We start from the raw sequence: 12237 nt of genomic DNA on the forward strand, positions 1-12237 counted from the left end.
GATCGAAATGTTTTTATCTTAATTCTATCTCACTACCAATGACTATATACTCAAAAGATAGCTACAATTTCATATAACTTTTCTAAGACAAAATGAAACTTTACCACTTAGCTGTGACAGATATCTAGTCTGTAAAAGTGACAACTCTAAATCCAAGAATATGTTTAAACTTGTTAGTGGTTTTGACAGTTTTCCTCTCTTAACAGTAATAGATACAAGTAAAATCTTCCTAGCGCAATTCCTGGACAAAGTAATACACTGAATAAGCAAACACATCAATAGCTTATAAGTAAAAGGCACTTCTGAAAGTATCATCATTCTAGACATTATGACAAGCCTAACCAACAAGGCAGAGGCAATAGCTCTTTAGTTCCTCCCTGACTCACTGATCACAAATTCTAAATCATGTAGCCTGTGAGTACAGACTCAAGAAGACTTTGAAATTTTGTGGAACAGGGTAAGAGAGTCTTCAAAAATTACTTGGATAAAAGTAAAACTGTCCACAGAGAAAAATATAAAATATACTTCTTCCTACCTCTTTGGATTCCTTTATGTAACAAGCTCCAGCCATTCTTGTCTACCATGTCCACGTCAGCTTTGTGACTAACCAGCGTGGTGGCAATACTCTCTAGCCGTCGAGAAAGAGCTAGGTCTAAAGCAAGATCTCCATTATGATCCAATTCATTCAGCTTCCCAGGGAGCTGCACAGATAAATTTGTAAATTAGCACCCAGCCAGGAGAGAATACAACTGATTTTAATCTCTCCCATCTTGACTTAAATATCATCTCGTATGCAAATGTCAAATTTTAGTACTATAACACTGCTTACTCCCCAAATTCAAATGAATTCACAAATTTCTCTTAGGCCTCCTCAGGGCACATGCCCTTCAGGGAGCATGGAATTAATAGGGCTCACAAAGCAGACACAAACACCATGGAAGACAATATAAGGACCAAGGGAGAAATGCAGACAGTGCTATAGGAACAAAAGTGCCAGTTCAGAGAGCCTGATGGAAAATAGCTAATGTCTGTATAAAAGACTGTGGCTTAACTATTCAATTCCTCCTAGCAGTTTAATGTCTATCCCCGCCCCCCCCGCCCCCCCCACACACACACTCTGGACACCCAAGATAAACATACTACACTCCCATCTGTCAAAAGCTACTGCATTTCTTCTAAGACAGTGTGGTAGGCAGAATAACAGCCTCCTAAAGATGTTTGTGTCCTAATCTCCCAGAACCTGTGACTACATCACCTTACACTATGGAAAGGCACTTTGCAGATAAGATTAAGGTTAAGGACCCTGAGGTGGAAAAAATAATTCTGGATTATCCAAGAGGACTCAATTTATCTAATCACATGAGTCCTTAAAAGTGAAAAGGGGAGGCAGATTAGCAGGTCAGAGAGATGTGACATGAGAAGAACTTCATCCTCTATTATTGGCTTTTTTTAGATAAGAAGGGGGCCATGAGATAAGGAATGTCATAGCCTCTAGAAGCTGTTCTCAGCTTCTAGAGGCTATGACATTCAGCTTACAGCCAGCAAGAAAATCGGGACATTGGTACTATAACCATGAGGAACTGATTTCTGCCAACAACCCAAAGGAGCAGGATATGGATTTTCCCCTAGAGCGTCCAGAAAGGAACATAGTCTTGATTTTAGAAAGGTGATGCTTGTATGGGATTTCCAACCTATAAAACTGTGAGATAATAAATTTGAGTTGTTTTAAGCCAATAGGTTTGTGGTAATTTCTTACAGAAGCAAAAGAAAACTAAAACAGATTTTGGTACCTAGAAGTTAGGTTCAGCTGTGATAACTACCTAAAAATGTGGGAGTGGCTCAGAAATTAGGCAATGGGCAGAGGCTAGAAGAATTTTTGAGGAGCATGATAAGACAAAGCTCAGATTGCTTTGAACAGACTAATAGTAGAGATATTACATTAAAGACTGTGTCAGTGATGGCTCAGAAGGAAGTGAGGAGCATTACAGAGAAAAACAAATGAAGTATAGTTTGGGGAAAAGGCATGAAAATGAACACAGCTACAGTACCTGTGAATCCATTTCAATTAGATAAAGGAAGACCACATCTTCTCTCTCCACTTTGATAGCTTTATGCAATGGGTACTCAGTCTTAGATTTGATCATTTTGTATAACAACTGAGCACTCATGCTGCTGAAGTCCTCCTTTCGTAGGTCATCCTAAAGATTAAAAAGATAGTGAAAAGCAGAACAGATTCAACATATCAACAGTAACAACTGACATTTACTAAAAAGCCCTTAGAAGGTGCCTAGCCCTACTTTAAAGGACTTAACTTTTCCCAACTGATTTAATCCTTGCAAAAACCCTAAGATAGGTACTATTATCATTCCCATCTTACAGATGAAGAAAGTAAAGCACAAAGAGCTAAATAACTTGCCCAAGTTCACAATGTGATAAATGGCCAAGTCATGATTTATTGCCGAGAGGTCCCAAGATGCTACTCTTTACCAAAGGATTACTGTGCCTCTTGATGAGACGGTAAAGCACAAGCAACACTGACATCCAACAAGGACACAGCCACCAAAGGCCCTCCACAAGATAATAGATGGCAATTACAGAATCAATCAGAACTTCCAAAAACAATTCACTCCACTGAGTCACAGTTGGTCTCTAATATTGCAGATCTCTAAATTTTTACCCATTTTAGCAGAAAGGTTACTATTTGTTTTAATACTTTAAAATCCAATTCTTTAAGACACTTTTGCTTACAATGTTGAAAGTCAAACAATTCACAGAAACCAGATTATAAAACAGAGCAATAGCTATGATTTTTTTTAACAATGCAAAACAAAACATAACAAAGAAATGCAAGACCGTTCTTTATGATGAAAGCTACCTAAGAAGGGCAAATCTAAATTTAACAATGTTCTCCACACAATGGAGAAAGTAAGGGGAAAAAACTCTGAAATGGTGCTGCCGAGCACCGCAGGCCTGCTAGCCCCATGGCAGCACCTGCTCCTGTGGCTCACAGCCACTTCTGCAGATGGCAGGTAAAGGCAGGTGCACCTTCACTGCCAGACTTTCTTGACCTTAGCTATCTTCCGCCCTCTACTCTGAAATCAGAACTGTGAGATTTTAAGAGCCAAAAAGAATCTCACATCAAAAAATGCAACCACTCAGCCTTCAGTTTTGTAATAAGAGGAAACTAGGCGCCAGACAGATACCTTTCCATGGAACCAGGTCCCAAGCCTAGGTCTTCTGACTTCCAGTGAGGGTACTTTGTCCACACCCTCAATCTTTCACTCACCCAATGACTTGCAATAATTTCTGCACAGTAGTTCATCAGGGTGCTGGCATTCAGTTCCTCTGCAGTCTGATAGAAGCGAATACAGTTCCTGACATTCACCAAAGACATAACACTCTTCTCACATCTAAAAGAGAATATTAATAGTGAACAGTATTATTAAGACAAATACATTCACAAATGAACAAACCAAAGCAATGATCTGCATACTGATGGCTCTGTGCAGTAACACTAAAGTATAAGGTTAAACAAATTAGTTATGAATAAATTATAGCTACCATATTTTAAAAGTATTAGCATTTCATTACGATATTATATTGTTCACTCTGGTCAGACTCAAAATAACCTGTAAATAAACATGTTAAGCATAACCCCCGACTGCCTTAAAAGCAATCACATGAAACTCATGGATAATATATACAGGTAACTGTAAAATCAGACAATGGGTCAAATTTAGTCCCTTGATATTTAATTATATGGGACACATTTGCAGTTCTCACCAACACAACTCTATTGTGCAACAAGTGTGGCTTAGAAATAGCTTCAAATATGAAGCTCTATGCCTCAATAAATTAACGCCTCCTTAAAAGTCCTCCCTAAAGGTGAATTGTTTGGTATGTGAATTATAACTCAATAAAGCTGGTTTTAAAAAGCCCACTTAATGTCTACGGCTATGCTACCCTGAACAAGCCCAATCCCATCTGATCTTGGAAGCTAAGCGGAGTTGGGCCTGGTTAGTACTTGGATGGGAGACCACCTAAGAAGACCAGATGCTGTAGGTGTAAAAAATTTAAAAATAAGGAATTGTAAGCTGACAAGGTCTTTGCAATCTGTGAGGTCAACCAAGGGTTGCCTTGCCTAAAAAATAAATAAATAAACTAAAAAATAAAAAGCCCACTTAAAAAAATCTATCATGTATAGAAACAATTAAGCTAAGAGTCAAACCACAGTACACCAAGACTGAAAAACTGGCTACAATGGATGTCTCATAAAGCCTGGTAACAACAACAAGACTCACAATCACTAATAAAAGAATACCAACTCTGTCAGGGTAGAAAGGGCTGCACACAGACAAGCTCAGGGTAGAAAGGATTGCACACAGACAAGCAGGCACACACCCTAGTCCAGAAGACCCAGCATTGGGAAGATCCAGGCTTCCACTACACCAGAATTCCTGGGAACCTTAGTGAGCCTCCACAGAACCAGCCCGGGGGGAAGGAGGCCAGTAGTATGGTCCTTCCATCTCTCTTGCCTGTACATCTCCCTACAAATCAGATTCGCCTCCAAGGGTAGCACAGCAGCCTAATATAGTATATCAGGGGTATTCCCTGATACCTCACCATTGCCTCCTCTGTCCCACAGCCCCCACAAAAACCATTTTCTGTTCACAAGGACAGAATGTAGTAATGAGAGAAAAAGGAATTGTGAGCTGAGAAAGACTGGGTTGAGATACACTGAATTTTAGAGGCCAAAACACATTAGCTCTCTGTGTACCGCTAGCACCTCCTCTATACAATAAGGATACTCTATTTCAGAGGTTTAGAGATCTCTGTGTATTTTTCAAGATAAAGGAAAACTGTGTTAACTTTGCACAGTAAAAGGTACATAATAGGTATGCTTGTAAGTCTGAGGTCCTCAAGGAAGTTACATAATTTAATAACTAATATGAATGGGTTTCAGTACTATTACAATGAATAACTGATTGGCTAGCAAATAATTTCCAATTTTAACAAGTGAGATTTAGTTAACAAGTGGAGAAAGACCATGAGCATGGGGAAGAAAGAAGGAAAGTCATGTGAAAGACCTGGGAAGAATGATGAACAAACTTTCAAACTCCTACAGATGAGACGTTAAGCTAGGAGCAAGAATATTCTTGGAGTCATTTCTCCATCTAGCGGTAAATGCAGACATTTATTTTATTCCAAGACCTACATTTAAGTCCTTTGTTTTTAAGAAACAGTGACTTAGTATAAAGAAGCATCTCTCCCAGGGCACTTTTAAATCAAATTATTACAATATCTAAGTAAGTACTAAAACAAAGAGTAATAATGTTATAATTTTGAGCCTCCACTGTCTGTACCACTAGTTTTCCCAAAATCGCACCATACTATAGCCATGTCTGAGGAAGTCATTCTGACCTCGGCTAGGAAATCAGAACATTCCAGGAAAAAAGTCCTCTTTTCATATATATGAAACTTTTACCACTTTTACAATGACAACCATCTGTGGTCTTGCCATCCTAGTGTCCTAACACATGGTACAATCTCAGGGAGTACTGACTCATCTTTGCAAAGCACTTTACAAAGCACTTTTACAGATAACGCTGAGAGTCTGAAAATTCCATTCTCTTTTCTACAGCCAAATGACACTAAACCAAGATAGTCTCAGCTATGCTTCATGAAAACAGATATTTTGTGACAACTGGCAGACACTTCCTTTTCACTTAACTCTGGGATCCCCAGAGTACCATTCACTAGTTGCACAGGATATAAATAGTAACACAACTGAAGAACATATAATCTTATTTAAAATTCACGATTCTTCTACATATGATGCCTACAAGAGACTCACTTCAGATTAAAAGACACACACAGACTAAAAGGAAGGGGATGGAAAAAGATATTATTGCCTTGATGGACCTAGAGGGTATTGCGCTAAATGAAATGGGTCAGAGAAAGACAAATATCGCATGATTTCACATACATGTGGAATCTAAAGAACGAAATCAACAACAAAAGTGGAAATAAACGCATAGAGACAGAGAATATTTGGAGGGATACTAGGTGGGAGGGGAGTTGTGGGGGACAGCGAAAAAAGGCAAAGGGATTAAGAGGTACAAATGGATAGTTGCAGAATAGACATGGAGATATAGAGTGCAGCATGGGGAAGATGGTTAATAACATTGGAATAAATATGCAGTGCGGTAAAGGGGTATTAGATTTAGTGGAGTGATCACTTTGCGAGTTATATGGATCTCTGATCAATATGCTATATAACTGAAACTGGTATACTATTGTATGTCAACTATAATTTTTTTAAAAACTCACTGAATTATACAATGTAAATACAAGCAACTAGTTGTCTATTATATTTCAATAAAATTCATGATTCTCAGTTCATATTTTCTCTTTAAAAAGTAGCAAGATAGACTAACTTTCCTCTGAAGGGATTTTGTTAATACATGTTTTTAATTTTAGAGTACAAAAAGGATACAGACACACAAAAACAGTAAATATAAATTTTAAAGTACAAAATCAAGCATATATTAAAGTGTCCCACAAACTCTTAATTTTAGTATCAATCCCATGTGTATGAATAAGACAGAAAAACAGTGAAAAGATAAATAACAAAAGGCTACAGTGGTTGAATTACAAAAGGCTTAGTTTTTTTCTTTATATCATTCTATATTTTCCAAATACCATACGTTGAACATGTATTTAAGAAAAAATAATCAAGAAAATTATTTTAACTATCAATTTTTAGCATAATATTATTTTTTTGAAAGAGTATATTCCTGATAATACTTACCAAAAAACTTCATCAAATTGGTGATAGCATTCCCAAACCACTGAGATCCTTACGTTACAAAAAATGATTAACACCCACTTCATACTTAAATGCACCCATTTGTATCTGAGCCCTTTCGCTTACTATCTCAAATGTGTAATTTCTCCCGCAGACAGCAGTGGGCACTCTGCAACCTTTTAAAAGCTAACATGTGAATCCACTCCTGGGTCTCTTCCATCCCAGCTCTTAACAAAATCCCTAACAGGTAACAACTTAATGTCCACATCCAACAATACAAAACTGAGCCTGGTAATGTTAATAGTTACAAAGCCTAATTGGTCAATAACAACAAACATTTTAATTAATGAATCCATTACACAGATTACAATTATCTAAACTACTCCAACCCCAGGGCATTTTTATCAAAGTCTGACAAGGTCAATGAGAGAAAGCTCAGGAAATCTTGGGGGGTGGGCTATAGATCACATTCAATCTAATTAAAATTGTTTTCATTTCACTCTCAGATGGTTCAAAAACTCACCCAAACAACGAGTTAATTACAATGCCTCAATGGTAAAGCTAGCTTTACTAACCTTAGAACTGTTTCAGTTTTTTCTTAATTATTGGATTTAGGTATTAAAATGCACTTAAACCCACGTCAATCATAGAAAGTCAGGAGTAACCAGTGTACGGATTCATATGGGCATAACGGGCCATCTCAAGGGAAACATCAGCCCCACAGTGAAAACAGAACAAGCAGCTCTAGGTAGCAAGGTTTCCCTTGGCTCTCTGAGGGCAACACAAAAACAGGTAGAATGCCTCTTGATGGTTGAAACTATCCCTTCACCCATCCAGGATAAAATCCCTTTCTTCACACAGCCACGATACAAAAGATCATCAAATGATATAGATATAAAAAGACACTCCATCGACCAAGCTAACTACCAAGGGCCACATCTACAACAGAAACTAAAGGGCGTTTTGCCCGATATCATTTGTTTTCTGTTGTTCAAAAAGGTCAACTTGGGAGAGCAACAGAGAAAATGCAATATAAAAAAAACACAGCAGGCTCTTTCCTTGAAAACCTAAAAAGCAGTAACACATGAAGATCAATGTTTTAGTATATGTGCTGCCGAAGCGACCACAGAAGACCTCAGAGACACTGGTTATGACACTTAACTGAGCCATACTGTCATGTATTAATTTAGGAATACAAGGACTTCAAGTAGATCAGAAAGTCTCTTTCATAAAATGTCAAAGGAAATGGTACAGGAGGGAAAGTTGAGGGCTTGGACACTGGATTATATTATTTCATATTCCATTTATCAATTCACAGAACTATATAATCTTAGGTAATAAAGCAGTAAAAGAAAAGAGAATATGTAAAAGCTTTAGCAAAATTTAGCTTTACAAGATAACACAATGCCAGGGAGATTAAAGTCTCTCTCCACTATAGCCTTTAAAAGAACACCTTGCAAAAGTTATTTACATTATCGGAAGAAGCTGTTTTCCCAGAGCTTGGCATAATTAAAACTCAGCCACCACCATCTGAGGTGCTTGAATATATCTGCTGTGACTTGCCTCTCCCTAAGGAGCTGTAGCTGAAATCGATTAGCTAGTTTCATCAATTCAGTCAGGAACACATCATCTTCTTTGAACTCCAACTCATCTGTATAGATCCAGCGAAGCATTGTCATTGTCACCTCAGGGTTAGCATCTGGTTAAAGAAAGAAGGTAGATAAACTGAAAACAAAGTCCCAATGACACACTTAAGCTTTCTTGAGGACCCCTAATATTTGAAGCTTATTAATGAGTTCTGGTACACCCAAATCAAAAAAATATCGCACAGCTGTTAAAAATGGTGATTAAGCATTCTAGGCAGCATCAGACTCCAGAAAAATGTTAAAAGTTTTGCAAGGGGTAGACAGCGAGGAAAATGAACCTACTAAAGATGTAAATCAAATAAAATAGGGGAAAATATTTTAAACATATGACAAAGAGTTTACATTCTAATAAAAGACCTTACAAAAAAAGAAAAGATGGGCAAACAATGGAAAAAAAATGGCAATGGATATAAACAGGAAATTCACAAAGATAAATAAAAATGGCCAATAAACCTTACCAATAACTAAACACAAATTTAAACACTAGAATAATGTTTTTGTCTCTCAAATCAGCAAAGATTCTTAAAAGTACATAACCTTTTACACAGCAATTATATGTGTAGATTATTATCCTAAGAAAATAACTGAGCAAATATAGAGAAATATATGTACTAACATAGTCAACATGCTATTATTTTTAGTAACTAAAAACTGGAACAAAAATCTTAAAAGTGTCCAATGATGGAGAACAAATTAAATTACAATATACACACTGGAAATTTTTGCATCAATTAAAATTATTTAGAACTACATTCAGCATAAAGATATTCACTATATAATAAAAAAAAGCAGGCTAAAAATACATGTATTATGCAATCTCTTTTTCTGTTAGGTATATTTGTGTGTGTACATATGTGCGTGAGTGTATATACATACATACATACCACACACACATACAGTTTTGTGTCTGTATGTCTCTAATCTGACCTCGGGGGAGTAGGCAATAGATAAACTGCCCACCTGTCTATCTACTGAGATTAGAAGGATATACACCGCACTAAAATATCAACCCTGATGGAATTCACAACTAATTTTTCATTTAGCTTATTTTTCCCCTGATTTTTACTTAATGAACATGTATAATTTTTTAAGTTAAAGACTCTACAACAACTTGGGATGAAAATCGTAGTATAAAATATCTAAACTTTGATTTCAATGAAGAGTCAATTCTTGATTAACCAGAATAAGGACAGTGATGGTTAGAGGATCACATAAAATCATGATCTACACCAGAGATTCTCAAAGTGCAGTCCTGGGCTAGGAGAATCAGTATCATCTGGGAACTTATTAGAAATTCTTATTCTCAGGCCCATGCCAGATCTACTATATCGGAAACTCCGGGGTTGGGCCCCCTGCATTTGTGTTCTAATAAATCCTCAACATGATATTGATACTTATTAAGGATTAAGAAGCTACTCAATGCTTGATTATCTAAGAAAGATGCAACATGGACCAGTAACATCTTATTAACTCAGTAATTAGGCAACAACTAATTAGCTTCTATTAACCCCTTCCCTTCCAACAATAGTGGGGAGGAAAGAGTTGAAGGAAGTTAATGTCAAGTGAGTGTCCCTGATTTACTCGCAACCACATTGATTTACTATTATCTTCTAAAATAGCCAGATAGTAAAAGAAAGAAAAAAGCATAATGAAAAAAAAAAAAACAGTGAAAGTAAACCAAGATGCTAATAGTGATCATGTTAAGGTTTATTTTTTCTCTTCTCTCTTTCCTGGTAATGGAGTAATTGCACTTTTTAAATGTTTTAAGAGAGAGAAAATAGTTTAAAATCAGATGAGAATCTATTTATTTAAACAATCAACTTGAAGAAGTACTTCAGCTAAAACTAAGGTACATAGAGTAGATCTTGGAAATAAAATGAATTTCTGAGCTAACTTTGTAAATTGGGTTTAATATCTCAGTGGTCTTTTAATGAAAAGAAAAATATATGTAAGTTATGTGATTTGTCCAGTGTCACCCCAAATGCCAAAACTATATATAGTACTCCTCTTATACAGCCTTATCTTGGAAAAATAGCTTATTTCTAATGATGAGAGCACCCACAACACCACTACCTTCAAACACTTTCTCTGTAATAGTTTCTTTCATTCTGTTTTAAAATTTGGCTGATTTCCTTTAATAACTCTCCCTCAATTGTCCAAATCAATAAACTTAACCTGTACAACTGATATACCAAAACCTAAATAATTTTCTTCAAAACTACCACCAGCAGGGATTTCCTGGAGGTCTGCAAAATTTCAAATAAAGTTTAAGTGATATCCAAGCTTTCCAACTCCTGCCTTGACTCTCTCCTTAATCTCCAAAATATACTGAGAATAATCCATTTTGAGACTCATATTAATCAGCCAGTGGTATAAGGCTGCAGAGAACACTGAATCAGATGGAGGGTATGTGCTTCCAACTGTGAACTTTTAGGCAAATCATAAAGTCTATCTGCTTCCAATCTACTTAAGCAAGTGGTTGTAAAAATCAGATAAAAAAAAAGTCAGGTAACTCCATAAACCGGGAGTTACCTTTAAAAGGAGTTAGACGCTAAGAAGTGAAACCAGGTGACCTCTATGATCTGCATGGTGTATGTGCTACTTAGAGGCAGTGTGCCCCTCAGAAGGTCCAGCACACAAGCTCGTAAAAATCTGCAATTGTGAGGGTGAAAAGAAAAATAACACCCAAACTTCTGACTTCACTGTAGTCCAAGATACATATAGTCACATTTTTGGGAATTTGAGATTTTCTACGTGGCCTAATATTTTATTATTTTTTTATTTTAAATAAATATTTTATAAGACATTTGAAAAGAATGTCTTTTCTGTATGTAATTAACCACTAAATGAAACATACTAAGGAAATTAATTTTGTTACATAAATATTCTATTTAATCTGTCAAAAGCTGAGAAAGGTGTTTTGAATCTCCTGCTATGACTCATTTAATTAAATTGTCTGAGTTTCCAACTGTTTTTCTTCGTCTACTTTATAGTTTTTGATTCATAAAATTAAAAAAATCATGATAGGCTGCATCTTTAATCAGTAAAAAATCCTCTTTAATCAGTTCAAGGACACAATCTTAAATATAACTTCTTATAAATAAAAATAACCACCCCCTCAAACCATACTTCTAAATAATCCACGTCAAAAAGGAATATTAGGATAGAGGTTCTAATTCTATTATAGCAGTGTAACAACCCCATTCTATTTCAACCAACCATAGCTAAAAACACTAGACAGAGTACAAAAAAACAACTATCTGAGGATTCTAAAATGTAAACAAAAGCCCCTGAATTGTATGGGCAGGGAAAACTTGAAGAAGCAACCACACTGCATGAGTTTCCAGATTTTTTTTTTCCGCTCTATGGCTTTGCCCTGAGAGTAGAGGAGCAACACTGCTGTGGTGACCTTGGGGATGCCTAAAACTCCAATAAAATTCCAGCTTTCTGGCCAGATGGACTAGGAAAAGGAGCCAGAGAAGGTGATCTCCTAATTCTGTGTATGAACCCACAGAGGTCTCTGGCTTACTTCTAGCTGCTCATGCATGAATTAGTCCCAACCTAGCTTTAAATATTGAAGTGATATCTGAACCACTACCCACAGAAAGTGAAATAGAACTTGCAGTCTGAGCCTAAGGACTTCAACATTTTCCAGAGGATTATACAGGACTCAGAATCTATATAACACAATCACAATGTCCAGGATACAATCCAAAATCATTTGATAATAGTAAAAAAGAAAAAAAAAGAAAAATGACCATTTCTCAAGGGAAAAGAAAATCG

General features: G+C 36.4%; 1 protein-coding gene and 1 pseudogene across 6 annotated transcripts in view; one reads left to right on the forward strand and one right to left on the reverse strand.

The window, feature by feature from the left end:
- ANKFY1 (ankyrin repeat and FYVE domain containing 1) overlaps positions 1–12237 on the reverse strand; it is an 81055-nt gene that overhangs the window by 31399 nt on the left and 37419 nt on the right. For 5 of the 6 annotated variants that reach the window (XM_039886414.1, XM_039886410.1, XM_039886409.1 and 2 more), the window contains 4 exons: positions 8372–8507; positions 3287–3410; positions 2049–2198; positions 536–701 (listed from right to left, as the gene is read on the reverse strand). In XM_039886414.1, the coding sequence (XP_039742348.1) occupies positions 536–701; positions 2049–2198; positions 3287–3410; positions 8372–8507 (576 nt within the window). Of the gene's footprint in view, positions 1–535; positions 702–2048; positions 2199–3286; positions 3411–8279; positions 8508–12237 lie in introns of all 6 variants that reach the window. The other variant, XM_039886415.1, reaches the window with a different exon arrangement.
- Positions 3947–4065, forward strand: LOC120621215 (uncharacterized; annotated as a pseudogene).

Source organism: Pteropus medius, unplaced genomic scaffold (genome assembly GCF_902729225.1).
Source record: "Pteropus medius unplaced genomic scaffold, Ma_sr-lr_union100, whole genome shotgun sequence".
In the NCBI taxonomy this organism is placed as follows: domain Eukaryota; kingdom Metazoa; phylum Chordata; class Mammalia; order Chiroptera; family Pteropodidae; genus Pteropus; species Pteropus medius.